Below are 25,347 nucleotides of genomic sequence, written 5' to 3'. Positions count from 1 at the left end.
TCGTAACGTTTTGTACAACTATCCAAATTTGCAGTAAACGTAAAGTGTCTAAAAAAACGTTCACCGTCTACAATCTAAAACACGACGAAAGGACTGGCTTATTGACACACGTTACACAGTGTTGGAGATGCTTCTGAGACCTAATATGTGCCACACTTCTTTCATTCACTCACTGACTCACACATTTGCACCTACACACATACTCATGCACTCAGGCGTGTTGAAAACAGTTGAAAAATCAAAAACAAAAACAAATAAAATAAAAGATATAATTAACTAGGTTATGGAAGAGCTGGGAACCCTGTCACAGGCATTTTTTTACATAAAACTAAAGGGTGTCCATTACACATTGTAATGCATTTGTATTATGTACTCATAATGAAAAGAAACATTTTTATTTACTTCACTTCTACCATGTTACGCCTCCCTTATTATATATTCCATGAGCAGATTTATTCGAGTTTAGTACATGGAGTACATATTATATGTACATATTATATAAAACCTCGAAATAAGATTAAATTCATTATTATATTTATAATGCCTGATAGTACTATCCGTTAATCATGAGGAACTGGTGCAGGCGTCTACCTACATATATATTATCATAGATACTTATCAGTCATCAGCATAATAAAATAATATAAACTTATATAGAAAAAAACAATAGAAATTGTGAGTAATGTTGATGGCTTCAGTGTGCGAGATTCATGTCAGAGATCCTAGGTCGAAGCCTCACTATGCAGTGTGCACTAATGAACTTTTATGTCTATGTACCTTTAACAGTTGTTCGTACAGAGAAGAATTGTGTGGACTACTTGCCTTATAGATAAAACCAATTATGAAGAAATAGATACAGGAACTTCCGTCTTTTTTTATTCGTGCCCAACTTCTTAACTCACTAATGAATCAATACAAAAGTTAACAAAATATTATGATATGAGCAGTACAAGACAGGAAAAACAAATCTTTTTTTAGAAAAAACTTTCGAGTAAAATTTCGAGTCCTTGTAAATAACTACCTGTATATTTAAACGTCTAGTTTACATAACAGTTTATTTAATTAAGATAACATTACTAAACTCACATTAGATAATATAGATTAAGATTACACTAACTAGATGTAAAGAATCCGTACTCACGCCCATTGTCAGTGGATAATTTCATTTTTTCCAACATCGGTGTGTCTCTGTCGTTATATATGAGAACCGCCGACGCATTCGCCTTCCAAGCGTTCTGCACCTGAAAGGAGAGTCAAGTAATTTAATTCAAATAATCATTTGAATTGTCAATCGCTTAGTGCGCCCGGACCGGAACTAAGAGCGTGTAAATCATAATCTATCCATTTGGATTAGATTTTAATACAATAACAATGGATTCAAAATCTAAAAACAGGCATTTCAATGCTTTTTGTTTTCTTAAATCATTTGTTAAATTGTCAGGCATTATATTTAGCTAGATTCTTTAGATATTCAGTCAAAATCTATTATAAAGACATCGAAGGGACTACTCATAACAGCTGATGACGTTGTTATTAAGTATCTAAATACTTATTGTTGAATGTGTTATTAATATACTTATGTATTTATCATTTTTCTACATTAACAAAATCTGTTATTTTTTCTATTAGCGGTGCACTCTAATATAATTCAGCCGGGAACTTTGAGTTGAATATAAACGTTACCGATGATATCGTAAACGGTTTTGACTGTATAGTTATATCTGTTACCATAAGAAACCTTGATAGACGTCTTTGTGTACTACAAGTAGAAAAGGAAAATTTCTTATATACTTTGGTAAATATTCTATTTAAGAACATTGTTCCACGTAACGTCACTGAATTAATAGTATTTTTTACTAACTGTTTTTATATGCGAATTGCAATTTATTTTTATAACATGTTAATTTTCCTGTTTCGTTACCTACATCACGACATTTACAACGTGCAAAATGCTTTAATTATTGAAGTAAACATTGTATGGTAAGATATTATCCATAAACCGAATGTAAATTGCTCAGTGGTGTTAATTTTTATTCCATGTATCTATAGTAGTCTCTTACATATGAAATAAGGAAACATATTTATGGTAGTATGAAAGTACCGCTTGCATCTGCCGGGCTGATTTGTGAATCTAAACCATCCAGGCTCCATCCAAACGCATACAAAAAAAAACATTCAAATCCGTCCAGACGTTGAAGAAGTTCAGCGTCATACACACGTACAGTAGAATTATATATCTGCTATCCTATATTTTAAGTAAGATCAAACTGCAAATTTTATCTAACAACCTGCCGCGTATATATATAAAGATATGTATAAATAAAAGTAAGGAAAATTTGTTGCCATTATTTTTTGTATATGGAAATAACGTCGTAACCATGGAAACAAATACGTTACAAATCTAATTCCGGATGCCGTGATGTTTCATGCAGCCAATCATTTTTGCTTTAGATATTGTCAAACATTAACGATTACATTATCCCATACCCAACTCTTGAAAAATCAGTCTGTACCAACAGTATGATATGGCAAATGCTTAGGTATTATTTATGAATTGTTTCCTTTTATACATCACATAAATAAACCTATCAAAATCAGGCACCAAAATGTACGTAGAAAGTCTTGTATAATCTTTATCATTAGGTATATAGATTTTGTCAATTGCCTTGAATAACGGGAAATATAAATAACTGAGCTCGTTTTTTTAGATTTCAGATTCTTCTTCATCTTATCCGGTACACTCTTGACAAAGCGATCGTATTCGCTATGTAATATGTAATAGTGGTATTAGAAGGGGCAGATGTGAAGCGCTTCACGATGTTTCGCCATCGTTGCCTATTAGAGGTCATCCTGCTACACTCATTGAGTGAACCTCTTACGGCAGACTTGATCTGGTCAGTCCAACACGTTGGTCACCGATTTCAGATTCACATTAACGTATTTAATATAAAACATGATAAGCAATATCAAAGCCACGAATAGGATTCAAATACGGTTTTGAAAAATATTAATTACTTTAATACCCAAATACCAATGCCAAAATCAGCTGAATACACAAATTCTTAAAATATTTAAGAAAAAAGATTAAGGTTTAAGCCAATAAGGCTAAAATAAATAAAAAAAACACAAGAACAGCCTTCAATAACATGCATGTTATTGCATTTATACAATTTCCATGATAATGTCTCATTGCAGACAACTAATTTAATCTTCCATAACAACATGAAAGTCTTTACCTTGATCTCAAAATTGCAACTGCCTCGGCGAATGACGGCGATCCAAGGCTCAGTTGGGAGCGGACGCGTGGGAGCAGCCGTCGAGATCAGAGGAGGCTGACAGCCCGTGTGGTCGTGGGCCCCCTGTGGACCCCTACCACGAACGTGCACGGCTATGCCATGGGCATTGCTGACTATCCCCTCGCCGTACTTCCCGGACTGAAAGGATGGAAACTTTGTGTAAATATATGGTTTATTCTCAGGTTGCAGGAGTCGAAGATATAATAAGCTAAGGTACAGGTAATAATAATAATAATTTATTGCAAGAATATGGTACAAAAATGTGTAAGGTGGTGCAATAGTAAGTTCGCATATTCTGCCACACAATGGCGCGCAAATTTATCTTTAAAATTTTACATTATTAGTCATATGATTTGTATCGTACATATATTAAGCGTTATTAAATTTATATCGACTACAGTGTCTCACGTAAATAAAAATTTATTGAATAATACACTTTTTCCTTGGTGTATTTTTAAAAAAGTTGGAAGATTTTTTAATTCTTTTGGTACATTATAAAACGAATTTTATTTTGTTTGTTTATTAGATTAAGGACTTTGTCCTAAGACGCATTAGCACACTTTAACAGTGCTTATCAATTAAGCGGGCTAACATTTCCAAAACTAGGAAAACAAAGTCATGGATAGTTTTATAGTAGTTGTCGTATTAAATATCTTGATCTTCCCGACGCTTGTGTTGCGGGACCTTATTTTATACACATAATTTATGTGTATAAGATATGTGTATAAAACGTATGTATGTGTATTATGCGCAGGTAAGGCATAGCTACTTCCTTCCTATTCCTATTCTTATATATTCATACACAACAAAAATATCTATACATTTTTGTTGTAGTGACGTTTTTTACAAATCTATGTAAGTAATCGAAGTATGTGCGTTAATCTATCTAATAAGAAGTTAATCTATTAACTATACAATTATACATTTAACAGTGTATGATTATTTAATTGTGTAAATAATTTTTCCATTGGACCTCCTTTCGGTGCGTTTAGACCTTGGAAATTGTGTATTCAACGCACAACAATCTCTATATGGCCAGCTTCGACAACTGTCACGCAAAGAAACAACTATACAACAATAGTAAACGTATAATCATGTACATAACATTACATAACATGATATTATATAGCGTAGGTAATAGAATTAAAAGTACAGTTTTTGTATCTTTTAGTATTACGCTTTTTATACTATTTTTTTTGAGGCTACATCAGTAGGATGAAGTTGATCAATTTATATATATCTAGTACTTCTTCTCTTCCGTTCTACGCCCTTGATTTGAGAACTGGCAGTAAATATGAAATTGGAAGCATTTCATATACATTTCTTTTTTACATATTGTGTACATTGTGTTATCTATATGAATAAATGATTTTTTGAATTGAGTAGTTAAGTTCAGATAAAACTGACATCTATGTCACCACAATTCAAATTCTCAAATTACAATATTAAAGTGACGTCCAGCAAGTAGAAATATCTCCATATTTAGATTTTGTCCTGTTTCCCAACCGGTCATTCTCTTAAAACGAAACAAGTGAATAGCTTTCTTTTCACAAAACAAAACACTATCTAACTCGCCAAAGAAACTGCAACATAGTTGTAAGAGTTCCATTCTTTATTTATTTTCCCTTGCCTAATTCAAAAAGAAGTCATCTTCAAATGCAGGCCAAGAGCATATTTCGCTGACAAGTGCTTTAAGGAGTCAAGGCACACTACTTTCATTGTACTGAAATAACAAATGCTAAACTAGAACTCATTGGAAATAAAGCCTATTATCGTGAATGTTTTTTTTATATAATAGCTAAACCTTCGTGGCTTACTTAGCAACAAGCCTGGAGGCCCTCTAGGTGACACTGAAACAATTATTGCGGGTTGTACTTCCATTATGAGACTATAAAGACTACATAGAGCCGTGTTGGCCTAGTGGCTTCAGCGATTCTGCCGACTCTCATCCCTGAGGTCGTAGGTTCGATCCCCGGCTGTGCAGCAATTGACTTGCTTTCTATGTGCGCATTAAACATTCGCTCGAACGTTGAAAAAAATCATCGTGAGAAAACCGACTTGTCTTAGATCCAAAAACTTGACGGCGTGCGTCAGGCACTTACTTGCCTATTAAATTGACGAATGATCATGAAACAGATACAGAAATCTGAGGCCCAGACCTAATTGTCTTGGTTTTAGTGCCACAGATTTATTTGAATTATTTGATTATATAACTAGTGAAACAAACTCAAAATTGTTACTTTGAGGGGCCATGAAATCGATTCCCAGCGTATAATTGTCGTATAATGGAAGGCACAGAGGACTTACTTCTTTAAATAATGTACTACAAACATTGCAATATGGTTGCCTCATGCCTCACTTCGGTGACAGGAAGTTTCTACACAGATGTACTATTCATACACACGCTTGTTCAAAATAAATTTAAAATATTTATCCAATTTTTTCATAGTATGGCGGCGAAACTGCCTACGGGACGCCCAAAAAGAGCAGTCACCGCAGCCCATGGAATCTCATTACAGCGGGTACATTGCTAGCGTTTGAGGGAAGAGCATACTCTTTCCTTAAACAATTGGAGGTCTTATATCACCACCGGGAGTAGATTCCACACTTCGCCATTTCGAAAAGGAAACTGTCTTGTGAAGCGGACCGTGAAAGACTGAGCAATCAATGCTGATGCTCTATTTACTAATTTGCCGATACGAGATTTTCTATAGTTTTATTTTTACAAACCTATATAGTACGGTTAACTCCAATAGAGAAATACCCAATAGAACAATAGAAAATATTTTCAAACACCTAATGGGCTTATACCAAACATTTGTGTTTGTTAAGCAGTTGCGCGTACGCCGATCTTAAACAATGTTACGTAAATCACGCGCGTGTAACAATATTGGTAATTTTGCTAATAAAGCTAATTTATGCGGTTAATAAAACTAGATATTTTATCATCACTTAAAGCAAACCTAAAGATTTATAATAAAACAAAATGAATATTATCAAAAACGCTTCTTTATAGAAGAGAAGGAACACGAACTCAGTGTTGTAATGGCGTTCTCATCCCTGAGGACGAAGGTTCTAACTCCGGCGGTCAATATTTTTTTCTTTTGTACGTATTTAATATTCGCTAGTAGTGAAAAAGATCGTGAGGAAATTGGCATAGACCCAACGGTGTGTCAGATGGCTGATCATTTACTTGCCTATTAGAAAAAATGTATTCTCTCTAAATAAAAAAAAGAAATCGGAGGTCTGTAGCGCCAGAGCTCTTTATTTTGGTAAACGCGGGAGTTGCCCCTCCCTCAGTCAGGCGATTTTTTTAATATTTCTTTTGTTTTCAAACATAGCAGGCTTTCTTGTTCGTCTTCAATCTTAATTCTAATATATTACGAATAGAACAAATAAAAACTTTTGTTTGTGCACGAATCTATTATTAATTTAAGTGTAAAGATTTTATTGTATCGCGCCTATCTTACAATGGAGAGGTGGAGGATGAGTTGCCAAGCTTTTACTCCATGTAGGTAATTCCTATACCTATATCCGATGCATATAGTTCTTACATCCCTAAAATATAGCGATGATTGATTACAAATACTCAACATTGAAGTCGAGATGACCATCGCTATGGCTTTTAAAGTAACAGAGGCATATGAATAATAGGATAAAAGAAAAATGGTTCTGTTAATACAACTTACTTATACTATACAAAATCGGAATTTGATCAGAAAAATAGGCTCGTAGCTAACGACATTTAAACGCATTTCCGCTTCCTTATGGCGGGTGACGTCACTTTGTTTTTATCCGAATTGTAAAAAACACCGTATAACGATAATTCTCGTATAATTTGCAGGTATCAAATGCTTTTGTTAATTGTAATTTTCATTGTAATGGTAGATCAATTAACGCATTAGGTACTTCTAGAAATAATTCCATAGACAATTTAACGAAATTAAACGAAACATTATTTTATATTTGTATGCAAAACATAAAACAGTTTTAAATATATCTAGTGGTAAAATACACACAAGCCTTACAAGCCCTCGTTCTTTGCCCTACATTTGAGGTTTGATAAACGAAACATACCGCGAACTGTGACTCCTGTATGTCAAAGTCCAATCCTTTTCTGACGTACGGAAGTCAGACTTAGCGCTAAGTACGCCCGCCGTCAAATAATCTCGGCTTTGAATCTTATTAATTTCCTTCATGTTTTATCACGATTTTCTTTTACAAAGGGAGTGTTAATTAGGCATACATTTCATACACAGCTCGTCACAACAACGTATAATTATAAATTTAAACAATTTTTTAGTTTACATTTAAAACCAATTAAACCAGCATAATGAACTCTAAGGTCATTATAGTGCAGGGCACAAGTGTGAATCATGCGCGGAAACACAATATAGAACAATATTTTGTATTATATGCGAAAATAGTCGTCATACAATGGTAATAAAGTTTATATTGAATTGTTATTCGATGTTTATTATTAGCGGCCGGCGCGCGTATCAACAATTTAGTTGAACGCAAACAATTCGATTAAAATGTGTGCTATAATTTGATACCGTTGGCATAATATTCAATTATTAGCTTTACTAAGATCGGTGCCAAAGGGTGAACAAAAAATATTATTATTGAAAGTCATAAGTCACTCTTCCAATCAACCTCGCTTCGTCTAATTTTCGTATTGAAAAATTTATAATAAAACTTGTATTTGTTGGAGAGAATTATAAAATATGATCTTTGAGGATATATTCAAGGTTAATTAATAAATAAATAAGAATAAGGTATTAAAGGAGAGTGCCTTTAATATCGGCAGAGATTGCGATTCCTTCAATATTAAGTTTTAGTGACACGGTTACACCAGCACTGCGTTTCTTGTAAATTGCGTACAAAACGTCAGGATTGCTTTTAAAAGGTATGAAGTCCAAGCGCAACGATTATTTTTTTGTTTAGATGTCGCACTTTAGAGATAGTGGATAACTTTGTAGGACTTAAGTAGTATTAGTATTTTTCAAATCAACCCGATAAACTGGTAAATAATTTGACCAAAAAAAATCATTTTGATTTACATATTACATATAAATAAGAAAGTACAATTTGGGAATAAAACATCGTGTAGTTATGAGATTTTATGTAATAATATTAATTTATAAAAATCACTATTTTTAACTAATTAGACAGATTACATGAACGGGATGTTTAATTGGATAATCTTTTATAGAACAGACTCACAGTTTTTGCATGTTATCAATTATACATATCATATATATCATTAATCAAAGATTGTCAAACGATTTAATATTTCCTTGTTTACAAATTGAGTATTAAAAGCGTTCGGGATGAACTAAGTGTGTTTAATTCAGTACTATGACTAGTGTGTATTTCTGTCTCTACATTGACATTGAGTCACGTACGCCTACTTTCATATATAATATGCTATGACGCAGCATAACTTTTATAATATAAGATAACCAGTTTGCATTCATTAAAAAACAGTGGCCCTACAACCTTCTGGCTCTGGGCCTCAGATTTGTTTATCCGTTTCGTGATCATTCTCTAATAGGCAAGTAGGTGATCAGCCTTCTGTGCCAAACACACGTCGACTTTTTGAGTCTAAAGCCGGTATCCTCACGATGATTCCCTTTACCCTACGAGCCAGTGTTAATATGCTGTGCACACATAGACAAAATCACCATTAATGCACAGCCGGGGTTCGAACCTACAACCTTTGAATAAGAAATTTTTTAAGGAATTTTTTTTTCAATTTTTTACGTTTTTGAGTTTCCCAAGACCGACTAATGTTCTACCCTGGATACCCCATTTGCCCCACCTGGGGGACATTAGGACTTTATCTTAACTTAATTGAATTATAACTCTTTAAGTCTAGTCATTTACTTGTAAAACATTTTTAATTACAAGTTACTTATGTACCAAAAACATAGATTTACTATAAGAGAAAAAATCTAGCCGTCTATACATAATAATATAGGAGTATATAGGTATTTACGAGTAATGTATTAAATTACATAATAACAAAAATCCAAATCCAATAGCAGAGTATATTGACGCATATACTCTGTAAAACTCTTCTACTTTAAGTAGAATCGACCTTAGGTCACCGTAAGACAATGGCAGAGAGCCAATGAAGCGATTGAGCACGGCCACTGCACTCGGGAATTAATAAAACGAGTGCCCTAAAAACATCATTAACCTATATTGTGACTATTCTGCTATTGTCTAAATGTAATTTAGGTATGGGTTTTTTATTAAAAGGGGGCAGTGATACATGGACAAGGCATTGAGATGCCAGTGGGCTTACAGCCCTTTTAAGAATATACTAATCCGAAATGGTTTAACGTAATAAGTCCTTTACAGGACATAGAGCATCTGTTTTATTAAACTTTTTTTCAATGCAGAATCACTGGAATCGGAATCAAAACTTAGTACCTACTTTTTTAGTTTTTACATTTTCCACCCAGGCACCATATTTATCGACGGATAGGAAAATGGCGCAGTTATTACATATGAAATTTTTAAAAAAATTATTTGATCCCCATTCACTTATACAGTGGAAACTCTATAACTCGAATTTGAAGGCAAATGCAAAAAATCAAGTTAACGAGTTTTCAACTTAACAAGAACTTCGAGATACATGATTTAACGACTGAAATTTCTACTTACAAAGGCGCGATTTCTAAACAGAGTATTTTTCGATTTGAAGAGTCGAATTTGAAAAATTCAACTTAAGTTTTGTATATTTTTTACATATTAATGAAGTAAACTGTAGAGTATAAATATCAATATAGTAGAGATATCCATCTTATCATCTCAATAGAGTATTGATGATATACTTAGATTTTGTTCGAGTTACAAAGTCTAAATAATTCGAGATAATTTCTTATTCGTGAAATATTCGCGTATTTAGGTTCGAGTTATAGATATTATCTTTAACTTAAACATCTATATATTATGTAATAAATACAAAGTTTGAATACATTCGTGGTATTGGTTCCCAGACATTATGAAACAAGTTACTGGAGAAAGCAAGCTGGTACAACAAAGCTGATATACGAAGCCCTTTACCGTATGACCCGTTAGATACATGATATTGATAGTGAATGTTAGGAAAAACCTGTCGGAATGCTTGTATATTATAGGTTATATATGGCATGGCATATGGGATAGGTTTTTATATGGCAATCAAGGTTTTTTTTTAATCGAGTTAATATGGAGTATATAATTTTGGAAAAATAATATTATTTATTTAGTGAAACTTTATAATTAATATTAACTTGATATTGTTATAATATATTTTAAAAATGTGATGATGTAGTGATAAAATAATATAGGAATTGACTATAATTATAGAATACATAATGTAATGTAATAGGTATGTACATAACTTCTATGTAAAAAAATCAGACAAATTTGCACAATCTGGCAGAACATGCGAAGTTTAGTACCACCCTAATTTTCTTGCAAATAAATTATTATTATTATTAATTCCGAAAACTATATTGGCCAGTTAATTCGCAGAAATCGAGTGTAGAAAATGTCCATTCTTGGAGTATATACTATATATACTGTCTTAGATATCTTCTCGCATAACAAACTAGTCTAGCACAAAATCTACTTAAATGCACTTTCGTTGCAAATATTTTATTTTAATAATAGACCTATTCAAAATATTTTTTCGTACGTCAATCCAGACTATAGTAATTTTTCCTGTTAACAATGTTTCACCAATCCAACAATGACTTATTCATAATTTATTTCGCGAACTGTGACTAACGGTCATATCATTTACATTTAAATGATTATCAAATTAGGGCACAATCGAAAAACATACATTTTAAGGTAACTCCAAAGAATTTCTACAATAAATATATTATAGCGACGATCGGTAAAGAAACATTTACTACAACCACAAGCTGATAAATATAGATATTTCCCTAGAAAACTTATCAATCTTACTAAATTATGGGAATTGAAACAAGTTATTTAGGTACAGAGATAGAAAAGTACATAAAAGATGCGGAGCGCGTAAATACAAGCAAATTCTACTACAAAACAGAAGCATGCTAGTTATGTCATGTTTCTATGAATATCTTAGACCTTTCCTTACTGTTACTAACAAATAATAAAAGCTTATTTCAGAAATATCTGAGTGACGTCAATGGAAAGTGAAAGAAAATCCTTCGATTAAAATATCTTGTTAAGTACCGAATAATGTTATTGATAATTTTGTAACACCTTGAAATTATCAAATTTTTGAAATACTCCTTTAATATTGAGGATAAATTACGTAATTTATTTTTAATTGTATGGCACGGTTACGTTACACTCTGTAAACAATTGTAGGAATCACAAATACAAATTAAATAGAGGGTTCATTTCAGAGCGATCCGTAAACATCTAATCAAAAAAAATCGATTTCTTATCCTTTTGTTGGGGTTAAACAAAATGTTGATTTAACTGAAATACTGTTGTTCATTGTTGTCATGTTCATCTTGATTGAATACTGTTGTTCATCACAATAATTACAATAATAGAAACTTAAGAGATTAGCGACACGATTTGGATGTTGGCTTATCCCAAAGATTAGGGGTCCAAATCACAAAGAATATTGTAGGTTGACATTATTTTTACTGCTAATATCTGACGGATACATAATTTTATGATGACTTTCTTGTACGTATTGCTGTGGGTCAAACTCTAGTTCTGGGTATATGTAACTTTCAGAATAGGATAAAACAAGAAATTATTTAAAACTATAGATTAAGAACATTACAGATTTAAAACAATATACATCTAATAAACAAGTTTACCACTTGGGGGCATTATTTACACATGTTGGTTCATGACACACATTGTATATAAACTCTTAAACCCTTGGTTCGATTCCTTAAGATGCAACAGTTGTTTGTCTGTGACTGCATAATGTCCCATTGGAAAGTTACATGCATTAAAAATAATATCACCAACAAGGATTTCGGGATATGTCCCAGCATTGTTATCTTGGGACATATCCTGAAAAGCCCTTAAGGCGTTGTTGATTAGTAAACTAACTATAGCTGACATACAAAACGTTAGATCTATGTTACTCACGGAATAATGCAGTACGTAGTGTTTCTTTCTCACCTCAGATGTATCTGTAAACATTTCGCCATGCTCATCCTCATATGTTATATTTATATTCGCTATGGTATATGTATCACTACCATATCTCTCTTCGGCTGGACCGTATCTCGTTGATTCCAATTCGCTTCCCGCCGTATGACACTGAACAAACGTCACTATCCAGCTGACAGCCAGGCCTGACCACAGATTTCCGACACGCATTTTTAAATGCACATTCGATTTTCAAATCACTGACACTAACACTGGGCCGCCGAACGCCGATGAATACGTGCAACCTGCGCGACTTGCGTTTGATTATTAAGTTATCAGAACGGCACTATACGATAACGTTAATTGTATGCGAGAGTTATCGTCGTGGACGCAGCCTCTCGCATTGGTTGTGTTAGGATGTCATTACAGGAAAATCAACAGCTGCTCCATAACCGGCGAGGTACTTCACCACAGCCGGGACCTGAAACAATGAAAACGTCATCAGAAAAGTTCACGAAATGTAGCTGTGCTAGAAATATGGGAAAATTACTTAAACAATTTAATCAATATCTTATTACACCTTATTGCTCATTTTGGAAATAAAGATTAATCAGAAATGAAACTCGTTATCATTAAACAACATGCATTTAAAGAGAACCTGTTTTGACTTGTTTTGATCTAAGAAACGGGTTCAGTGAAGCGTAAATAATAAATGTAATATTTTTTATTATTGAGGGAAATATTCATAACAAATTAGGGCGTGATAAACAAAACACGTCAGACGGTCATTGACCTCCTGTCATCGGCCGTAGACTTTAGTATTAAAAATCAATAAATCATTGCTACAAATGGAAAATGTGAGCAAGCATACGATTACACAATCAAAACTTTGATAAAAATATGAATACACTAGAATATATAATTTTAACCTCTATTTTCCGAATTTAAAAGTAATTGTAAACGACCACCACGTATGTGAAACCAGTTTCTCACTAAAGTACCAAACTCAACGAACCCATTCAACTTAAGAGCCTTCAAGAAAAGGCCGTACCAATTATTAAAAGGCAACGCACTTGCCAGACTTCTAGCGATGTAAGTGACTACAGGTTAAGTGATACACATCAGATGAGCCTTCTGCCGTTTGCCCTCTGTTATATAAAAAATATTTAGACAATTCAAAGTATATGTGCCATTTCTAACAGCCATCAAAAGAATAATGTATGGTAGGTAAAACCTCCTTCTTTCCCGTAACAGACAATACAATTCTATACGCTATGACCTCAAAATTAATTCCTAATTACAATCAATAATGTTTCAATAATAATTTCACACGTTTCCTATCCTTTTAGTCACGACATTTTTTTATTGTAAATATAAATGTTTATTACTTGGTCACGAAGCGTTCATTGTAATTGTTAATTTTAAATTATTCTATTATTCGTGAAATAAAATATTAGACTTTAAAAAATAAATACATTTTTATGACTTTGTTCTCTTGCTTTCATAATGCTTAACATAATAAATAAATAGTTTAATTAGTTATGTTAATTTACTTATTTTAATTTATTTACGAAATAGAGTATACTACAGCATATAGCGAACATTATACTAATTCTATAATATCTTGCATCGTGGTGGTACATAATGTAACAAAGACGGAAATATGTACGTCATACAATGAATAAATAGGGTTTCTAATGTGATTTAAAACAATATCTAAAAATAAAGTTCTACATAGCGTCATCGAACATTTTTTTATGTAACTATTATATCTAAATAATATATAAAAATTGTGCAAAAGGACATTGTTCGACTATTGAGTTTATCATTAATGCATATCACTGGAATAACTTTTTGTTTTCTGTTAGTATGACCATTCACGAGCTATTATCTAAAAGCAATAATATAAAAAAGCGTACTACTGAAGTAATGAATGCGCTAATGCGATTTTTATACGCAGTTCAAATGTTATAAACCAGTAAGGATATTGGACGTTAAAATGTCATAAACTTACAAAATACGAGTGGAAAACCGTCAGCAAATAAGATAACGGGTGTGTGTGTTCACATATACTGAGTATCAGATGTAAGGCGCTCCTAATATACAAAAAATCAAATATAAAAACGACAGACACAGAAAATATGGGTTAAAATGTGATATGTCAAATGAACGCAATATCACTATTGTGCGTGTCAATGCGTGTGGGACTGAAGCTTTTGACCAATTACAATCAAACGGAACGGATCGTTTTATCTTTCGTATTCTCGCCAAATTGATATTCTGAGCCCGATTTAATTAGGTTGATTTTAATCTTTCTCTATCATTTTATTATGAATTTAAATTATATGGAAATAAATGTAGGCTCAGGATGTTATTACCTGCATTAGTTACGTCATGTACTTGGCAAACAATAAATTATGAATTGTTATAAAACAAATCAGTGGCGCTACAACCCTTTTAGGTTTGGTCCTCAGATTTCTGTTTCTGTTTCATGATCATTTGTCAATCTAATAGCCAAGTAAGTGATGAGCTTGCTGTGCCTGACACACGCCGTCCACTTTTTGGGTCTAAGGCAACCGCACATTGGTGCACAGTCGGGAATGAAATTTGCCACACTTTTGGACAACACTGCTCATATAAATTTTCAAAGGTTTTAAATAAATTAAACATATACCTACGTATAAAATGTTTTATCACAGACAAATAAAATACCAATTTATATGTTTATCATATTTATTAAAAATGCGGCGAATTTATGATGACTTTAATACCCGTAAAGGATATGCGATTAACTTGGTTGACTTCGACGTTTATTCTTTTTTCAAAATCAAATATACTTCATTTTCCTTAATCTAGACATAACAACACATTTCTTATTTTTTTGGTTTTCGTATTTAATTTATTCTCTAGTAATAGATATTATTACTAAAAGTTTTAAATAGATATTATTAATAAAAATTACAGATATAATAGTATATTTGCCCCTCTGAAGCCACTAAACGTCTTTGTATACTGCTGATATATCTTTAAAAATATTTGTTACGTGCTCTCAATATCTTATCTCGTCTTACTTTGAAAGAAACTAATACTTTGTCAATAAAAACGGCCTTTGTATGTGTGTTAGCAACACCTTTGGAGCCAAATATAACAATTTCATATACGCTACTACAATATTATCAATATTGTTATCTTAATAGTATATATAGGGAAAGGTGTCCTTCGTCCGGCTAGGATTTGGAGGCAACCCCTGCAAGGAGAATGTACCTGTGAGTATTATATACACTACTGCACAAGACCATAGACAATACCTGATATCGTTTGGTAGGTAGTTAGGTTTTGTGTATTTTAAGTCCCACAAAACCTTTTAATCCATAAAATATTAACAGTGTGTACTCAACTCGACTTTAAATCGAGGCAAAATCTTGATTTTTGAAGTTCTCAAGAACCTATTCATCTTGACTCTATTATTTTATTTTTGGCAGTTTAGTCTCAACTTTGGCTAATTTACATAATATACTATACATATATACCTATAAAGTTCGAAAATACATACCTTTATTTATTTTATATTTATTTACATTTGTGTATAAATCTTTCTTAACTATGTCATTGACCTTATTATCAGTATTTTTAGTCAGATTTGGGATATACCAAGGTTATCGAAGTATATTTTTGTGATTAGGTACTAAAATCGTACTTCCGTGTATTGGTACGGTTCATTCAAATATTCTAAACTCAACTATGACGAAATCATTCAAATTAATATAGAATTTTTACAAATATTAAGTAATAGGAAGTTTGGTAATAATTTATTTGTATTAATAGCGGTCTGTTCCGGCTTTGCACGGCTGGGCTTTATTTATGTTTTGGAAATAAATCAAAATATTATAAATATATTATTTTTATTTTGTTCCTTGTTTATAAATACAAAAGACAGGTTTTCCTCTATAATATAAAATTCCACCTAGGAAACAAATCCATAAAACTGTTATTGTTCGACTTCCAGTAAAATACTGTTGTTTTAATATATAAAATTATTTATTTGTCCACATTTTTATTAACAGATATAATTATTTTTATAAAAAAAACTAACACAACTTAGGCAATACTATTTTAAGATTATTTTCCTTTTATTTTGACAAAGAAAATAGTTGCATCCACTTAATATTTGATCTGTACTATGATGTATAAGAAATATAAGATAAAATAATACTTTTAAATATAAAAAAAAAAACATTGGAGCTACAACCTTTTTAGGTCTGGGCCTCACATTTCTAAATCTGTTTCATAACCATTTGATTTAGGTGTAAGGGAAGCCGGTTTTTTTCACGATGTTTTCCTACACCGTACGAGCTAATGTTAAAGCCGCACACAAGGAGTTAGCCGGGGATCGAACAACACTCTTTTAAATTATACAAATTCTATTTGATGAAAAATGAATTTGATGAAAAACATTCAATATGGATCGACTTTCTCGTTATAACTCCGATTTCCCGAAACAAGGTAACTGTGGCCGTGACTGGCCAAGGTCTGTCCTTCGACCGCTTCCGTTAAGTAGGGTTGTAGTTTGACTTTCTTTGAATATCGATAATGATTTGAAATACATTTATTACCCGAGATTTTCTGGCAAAATGTATCTATAAACTTCCTCTTCTACATAAAGAAAATGAAAGTAGCGTTTGTTTCGGACGAGTTACATTTAAACACACAATACATTTAAATAAAACATTATGGTAAAATATTTTGAATGTAGAAAATACTCGTAACTCAAGTAATCGTAAATACATAGAAGCTGTTTCATAAGTGGAACTAGAGACACTACAGTCTCATTTTTTCATCGTTATAAAAAATATAAAATGCGACAGTATTACACATAAATACAGATCCAGCTCATCACCTCTTTTACACTTACACAAAAGACTGTAGTCTTAGTGTCAATGGTCAAATACGGTTATTCCGAAATATAGACTGAAAAATAACTAAATTTAATAACACTTGAGCTAAATCAACCACCACCAAAATGATCAATTGTCATAGGATATTATTAGAATGATTCGATCTCAATATACCGTAAATAACTAAGTGTTATGTAGAAATTATTACGTCATAGGTCTAATGCACTTTCTGTTTAAACTAAACATCATTTTTTATGTGTAATAAAGATTTTTCTTTCTTTTATTTTCTTAGTCTAATCGGACGTTTATTTATCATCGACAACCCCTATCACTTCCTTTTCTCTAACCTTGTTCGATTTCCCTTCGCGTGCGTTCCAACATGAACCCAAGCCATTTACTGAAGGCTACGAACTTCTAACGACTCGACATTGACAATGAATCGACGTCAGCAATCAAAGATAACATCTTTTCCATAGCCCCATTGTTTACTGTACTATGTTTTGTATTGATAATATCGATTAAACTGCAATAAAACCAGTTTTTTTTCAATACTCTGCCTCTGACATACAATTTACTCCCTATATACATTAATCCAGTCTCAATTATTATATCTTTATTTGCATCGAAGTAATAAGCCTTCTGTGCCTTATATTGTTGACTTTAGTGTCTAAAGCCTTACAAATCGAGCACTGATTTTTAAATGTAAATAAAAATAACGATAATAGAACTACGAAGAATAGTTACAAATATGATAAGGTTATTTAATGTATATATAATTACGTTTTGATATCCAAATAATGCGGCTTTAAATGCTTCCTGTCTTTGAAAAAATCGTATACAAATACAGCTATTCGAGAACATCTCCACTCGATCAGAACAAACTTCCTGAACGTTTTTATTCAATTCAATCAAGACGAAATGGAGCGAGGTACTAATTGATCAGTTTTTGCTTCGACTGGCTTCCCTATGAAAAACTGTTCGTCGGCGACCTACCCACAATAACTAGTACACAATTAAACTAATTAAAATGTAATTAAACAAATAATAATAAAATATTAAAGGTTCACGAAGTCGTTATTTTGTGGCTCTAATATTAATTGGTTTGGGAGCGTCAGCTATTTTCTACTTGAATCTTTTTTCATAATATTGGTAATTAGATATATTTTTAACACGTGGATAAAATTTGTCGGTGTCATAATTTTTACTCCTTATTTACAACTGTGTTTAAAGTAAATATGTCTCATAAATAGATTCTTTAACACGTCTTGCTACAAGGTAAAGAAGATGTTATGCCGTATCATTTAGCAACTATAACTTAAGTAAATAGGTGATGAAAGGCTTATTCAATCTATGTTAAAAAAAATATTTTCAAAGCAAAATATATTAACATAATATAAAGTATAAACCATAAAAACTTCTCAAGGAATCTCTAATATAATGTTTATAATGTATAGTGTTGGCCTAGTGATTAGAGCGTGCGATCCTAGGTTCGATACCTGACTATGTGGCTTTTAACACTCGACTGTGAAGGAAAACATCGAGAAAAACCAGCGTGCTTTAAACCAAAACTTCAGTTTTGGTTTAAAGCACTAAACCCCTTCGGTCTGATAACCGAAAGGGTTGTAGAGCCACTAGTTAAAAAAAACCTTATTCTTGTGTTACCAACACTTCGTTATCGTATTAAGATAATAAGTATAAAGATAATTGCATTTCCTCAATAATAAAGCGAGAAAATGAGTGGCGTTGTTAAAATTATCGTGAATAAATGTCAAAGGGTATTCGTTTTATCTAGAGAGCAATGATCCAGAATAAATGTTGCCGTTTCAATGTTAAGACCTCGAACCCACTATACATTCGGTTGGTTGACCTGTAGAGGTTTTTATCAAGTCGCGTAAACGAAATGAACAGAGGTGGCAACATAAAGTTAAAAATTAAACCTACTTTGTTAACCGAATTGAGAACTTATTATTTAGTACTGTACATATATTATACGGCCATACAATGCAAGGCAATGAGAACTGGAAAAAACTGATTGTGGTTGGTAACACAGCAGGCAAATTGTGGCAGTTACCCAACCAGACCGATCACGTCACTCATCATCCTCAGAAATGTGAAAATATTATAGTGGTAAGAGAGGCACTGGACAGAAATCAGTGGAAACAGATAGTTCACTCCAGACTTTTAGTTTCCGACACATACTTAATGAGGCCTCTATGAAGAAAAGAAAAGACCGTTTCTAAAACTCAATCAGGGTTATCGATACACTACGAGTCAAGTTACAGGTGAAAACAAACACATACTTCTATTGTGTTCTATGTATACAACTTACATCGAGATTCCTATTAACTGCAATCTACATAGGGTTTGTTTAATAATAATTATTTCGGATGCTCATCCATGCCTTTATGCAGCACATTGCTATGCTACTTTGTGGGAAACGTGTATTCTCTTATATGTAAAGAATATATTATAAACTTGAATAATTAGTAAAACACTCATCTTTGTTCGTATATAAATAAATATGAACGCATGAAGTTTACTCTCAGCCATTACGCCGTTAAAAGATATAAAAAAACTGTAATCTATAATTAAATAATATTCCTTTAAAGCAGACAATAACAATTGCTAAAAATAATTCAAAATATCGACATACGTAAATAATCTAGTCTTTACGATCATTTAGAAAATAAATCAATAGAATATGATCTATCACACGAATGGAAAATAAATCAGGTGAGGTAGTCAAATAATGCACTTATAAGGTCAGCACGTAATATGCCGTCCCGTCAAAATGACATTAGGTGATGTCAGTACGTCAATGTCCTCTAAAAATATTATAATTCATGTTTTATTTAAATCTGTGGAGCTCGCGTAAGCTAATGACAATTTTATCCTTTATCTGTCCTAAATGGTAAATAGTAGTTTTATAAATCAACTCTTTCTTAGTTTCTAGACTGGAAGCCTTCACTGTCGTGTAACTCGTAATTATGTACTTTGATTACTTCACTCTTACTTAACGAGATGATTTCCTAAGAGTTACAATTATAAACAAAGGAATAAATTATATTGTATTTTACGTAATAATTAGATAACGTTAGTAATAATTTACATTGAACATGATAATCGCTGAATATCAATCAATATTACAAAACTTTTGTGGCGTTCAGCGTCAGGTCAGCTACTATTTAACTGAATATAACAAAAATTTTTTAATGAAAATAGTGTATGTGATGTACATGTAAAATCGGGTAGTCATATAAAATCTTTAACTAAAAAAATACGATCCAGAGATTTATAATAAAAAGAGTCAAATTCAAATAATTTATACATATAGGTAACACAATGTACACTTATGAACGTAAATAAAGAAATATACATTAAATGCTTCTAATTTTACATTTATTGCCAGTTATGCCATCAAGGGCGTAGAACGGAAGAGAAGGACTGGCAATACACTCTCCGCCACTCTTTATAATCGCCAAGTTTTTGGCGTGAAGGTCTTCTTCAATTTTAGTTTCAAAACTTGTGATAGGGCAAATCGGTTGCTTTTGTTATCACCATTATCAATATAAATTATAAAATTACTCACATAAGCATTAGCATTTTAAATAAGTACTTCCTTTAAAACTCGTGCCTATTTAACTTCCTCTACAAAGTTTGATATATTATGTAGGTAATAGTTGAATATAATCCTTTGGAAAATCGAAGGTTACAACATTCACATTCAACGGAAGTGCGTTGGTGTCATGATGTGTTTATATTATAACAAATATTATTGATATTACTTATATGCCATTATCTTTACGATTAATCAATATTTATTTAAGGGCCGCTGCAATATGAATCTAATCTACGATTTATTATCAAATAATTTCTGCAGTGAAAGTCTTTCTTAAGTTTCGTTTTGATTTTTATTAAACCTATTATTTGATAATTATAACCTTAAACTATTCCTATATAATTATTACCTTAAACTATTCTATATAAGTATATCAATAATAATAATAAGCCTTTTTATTTCCTGTTTAACAATAGTTGGTAAATAATTATTTATGAATTAACAGGAACCCCGGTGTATATAGTAGTAATATACGCATATTACTACTATAAAATGAAACCGTAAAATTATCTCAAAAGAATTTCCCTCACTGACGTCGCATTGAACTTCGTTAATTCCTGAGAGGTTTACTTTGAACCGATTCGATATGAAGTCGTCTTATACGGCTTTTACTTTGATACAACGTTCAATCAATAGTGTCCTAGTTTTATTACCTATGTATCAAATTATGCCCAAGACTACGCATATATTACAAGTTATGTCAATCCATATCCATCGATTTTTATAGAAACTGCAGCCATAGTGTGTGAATACTTATTAACAAAGAATACCATATCTGACTTAAGCCGAAAATGTGACGCCAATTAGAATTGAATGACGGGATATGGAATGCATCAGTATACAAATATGGCGACTACCGGTGGGTGTGTCACGGACTCAAAATTAACAAAAAAATATAAATGGTACTTCATTCGTAATTTGTAATGATATAAGTCTAGTCAAACTCGGACTGTTTTATTACGTAAGTAGATTAAGTATTTTGCCAAATTTTAATTGTGCTATTTTTTATGTATTTCAATACATAAGATATATTTGCCAATTAATAAGTTTAAAAATTTAATTAAAAAGAACTATTCCACTAACACATTACGGGACCCGAGTAAAAACTGTATATAAAACACCAGTTTTGTACAATATGATGGTGGCCTTGACTATTGATTTTATAATCTAGATATAAGGAAGAAAGACAAGGACAATTTCACAATCTAGCAAGGAAATATTACAAGTATAGACGTAATTATTAAACAACTTATATAATTTTTTCATTGTTCTTGAGTAAAGACAATGTAATGAATTTCCCTTGTGGCGATAATAGGCGCTCCTAGTACATATTCAAGGCATATACAGAAATCCTTTACTGGTAGTATTCATAGTAGCTGTACGTACCTTGCAGAATGCTAAATCTAAAAGCTAAACACATAATTTCAATTGCGATCTCGCTTTAATATTGTACCTCACAATTCCAAGCTTATCAGCTCTTAGTATTGATACAAAAGTGGCGATATATTGGTATCGGCGTATCAAATAATGTAATCAATCATTAAAATCGCTTGAAGTTGCGTGACTAGCTCGCGATGTCACCGCTTTAAGTCTTGAAAACCTGAGATTTTTTATTACGCTTTTCACTTTACGCTGCCAAAATAACCCATACCTTATCCAATCCATACGGAAGGACTGGAGCTGTTGAATCTAAATCTGTCATTAGTCAGCCCTCTAACGATGTTTCCTTTTTGTTTTACTTTAATGAAAAACGTCAACCATCACTTGAAATTCAATCCTGCTCTTCGTCGTAACTTTCTTTGTAACAATGAGGTAACGGTAAACGAAGGGATTATGCATTGCGGTGTAGATTTCCTCAACGAAAGATTCAAAACCTGCATTTTAATTACCATTTAGTCGAATTTTTAACCAAGCAAACCTTCTAAAATTGCTTAGACACAAACAACGGGCAAAAGGTCAAACGGGTCAAAATGTGTCGTCATGTCGTCGTCAGATATTTTAAATATAAATGATATGTCCTAAAAATTCATCACTTGTTAGAAGTACGCCAAAATAAGACTGAGCTTCATTAAGGGTTGGATTCCACCTTTATTGACATACGCAAATGAACTATGCAATCGGTACAAATAACGAATTATTGCGTACATACATACATCATCATTATTCATATCTTTATCAAATATTTTTTACTATATGATGGCGTAAAGATTATATATAGAATTATAACACATTTATTTATTATTCAGTATCACCAAAGCCGACACAACGGTTAAAGTACCGTGATTCGATACAAACAATTTTACATACAATTACGACAAAAAGGGCAGTTTTTTTATATGAATGAGAGGTTTACACAAATGTTTTTAATCTGGGATTAGTCGACATATGTATAGGTTATGGATGCAACTATTATGTCAAGTGTCAACTGACTTATACGAAAAGGTTGTAAACCAAAATTTCTCCAAAGTCGAAATATAATTTATTTTTCTTTTACTTCAGGCGGGTATAATTTTATAACGAGTTTTATTATGTAGATTATACCTACATCCGTATCTATCCGACAAATAATTCAGGGTTAACAAGTATCCAATTAAATGAATACAGCACTTCAGTATCGTTTCATCTATTTTCATTTCTTCAGTTTTATATTTTTCACTATTAATATTTTAATGTATTTGATAAAATAATTATGAATTTATTTTTTTAGACTTTATCCGATTCTCGCTTCATTTTTTTTCACCAAGATAAAATGCTGCATACGGTATGTGGGCTCACTGCAGGCTCTCTGCTCTCAGAAAACCGGATGAGCTATACACACCAAAACCACCTAGCGCAGCGCGCAGCGCAACGGTATAGCGACCTGCGTCGACAAAATGTGGACTACCAAAGTGGCAGGAGACTGGCTAACCTTCTCTTTCTCTCCCCTCCTTTTCCATTTTTCAAAATGGTTATCTCTCGCTATCTCTCTTTCTGCAGACTCCTTTTGTAGCATTATTTCCTTACAGAAGGAAGCTACTCGCATTTCAGGCCTCGCTACTACCTAGCATTTATAGATAATACTAGACAGAGGTTCGCGCTCTCAAAAACTCTAATTTCAATTCAAACAGTGATCCCGATCGCTTAAATCATAGCAGGACAATAAACGATTAGATAAATAAAACTCAATCAAAATTGTCTGCCATTTTAACGGTACACTTTCAACAAAACTCATAATACTGCTCTAATTGTCTCTGGGGTAATAATAACTGAGGCGAAAGTTTAACAGCACATAATGAATCACACAATTGCATACAAGGTCAGCACTCACGAACAACTCATATCATCGAACAATTACTACTTTCACTCAAAAACAACGCAAAATTGTTTTCAAACTCTTAATCTAAGTAATAAATCGTACACGATAAACAATCATGTCTGCTTTATCATTTCGGACGTGAACTAAAAAATAAACAATGAACATGAAGCAATACACTACCGGGAATATTGTCACAATATTGTATTGTTAATTTGGATTCGCTTCGAAACTGTACTACTTACATTAAGTAATTACGGATTAATAATTATTTGTCGTGACGAAACAGCTCCCTTTCACGGATGTTTCCTATTTAAATAATTATATAATATTACGTCTACGGAACGTGAAGCACACAACTCTGTATATTATAATAGGGTTTTGAAGGAACATCACTTGCTGCAAAACACTTCTAAACAATTATTTTACCTGAAAAATGTTAAGGTACTATATGTGATGTCTGTTGTACCGCGTATATCCAAAAAATAATGAAGCAAATTTCATTATAAATCGATTTTTAACGCATAAAGACCACCCAAGTACTACAGTATTAAAAGATTGCAAAAAACGACATATTAGTTATTTAAAACTCGTACGCGTCGCCAGGAAGATCCTTGGGACTAGGAAGCGAGTTCATATAGACATGTTATAACATAAGTTGCAAATTTATGGTAATCACGAACGCGTGAAGAATTTTCGCTCTTTACGTACAAGAATATTTGTAAATATTGCGAATAATTCCAAATTTGACAATTGTTTTACCATCCACTGCACCTCAAAGCATTTAATTAATTTAAATTTTCGGATGCTACCCGCTTATATAATGCAGTAGGTAAACGCATAGATTTACAAAGTAGGTATTTGGAGACTGTATGGTTATTTACATCCTATACACATATTTTGAAGCAACATGATCTGCACATGATATAATATTGATATTTTAATATTATTGAAGGTATAATAAAAGTGTGAGAGCAGTGTTGGCGTAGTGGTTTCAACGTGCGACTCTTAACCCTAAAGTCGTAGGTTCGACGCTGGCTGTGCAACAATGGACTTTTTTTCTTTGTGCGCATTAAACATTCGCTCCAATGGTGAAGGAAAACGTCGTCGTTGTTGCCTAAAACCCAAAAAGACGACGGG

At 32.4% G+C, this 25,347-nt stretch overlaps 1 protein-coding gene across 2 annotated transcripts in view; it reads right to left on the bottom strand.

Moving 5' to 3' along the window:
• Positions 1 to 25,347, bottom strand: part of LOC123708024 (protein goliath-like) — a 53,473-nt gene that overhangs the window by 11,659 nt on the left and 16,467 nt on the right. The window contains exons 2-4 of one of the 2 annotated variants that reach the window (XM_045658466.1): positions 12,399 to 12,882; positions 3,237 to 3,434; positions 1,142 to 1,241 (exon numbers count right to left, since the gene is read on the bottom strand). In XM_045658466.1, coding sequence (XP_045514422.1) covers positions 1,142 to 1,241; positions 3,237 to 3,434; positions 12,399 to 12,632 — 532 coding nt within the window. In that variant the 5' untranslated portion in view covers positions 12,633 to 12,882. The remainder of the gene's footprint in view (positions 1 to 1,141; positions 1,242 to 3,236; positions 3,435 to 12,398; positions 12,883 to 25,347) is intronic. The other variant, XM_045658475.1, reaches the window with a different exon arrangement.

This window comes from Pieris brassicae, chromosome 1 (assembly GCF_905147105.1).
Source record: "Pieris brassicae chromosome 1, ilPieBrab1.1, whole genome shotgun sequence".
Lineage (NCBI taxonomy): Eukaryota > Metazoa > Arthropoda > Insecta > Lepidoptera > Pieridae > Pieris > Pieris brassicae.
The sequence above is the reverse complement of the archived record's forward strand: the minus strand, read 5'-3'. Positions and strand labels throughout refer to the sequence as shown.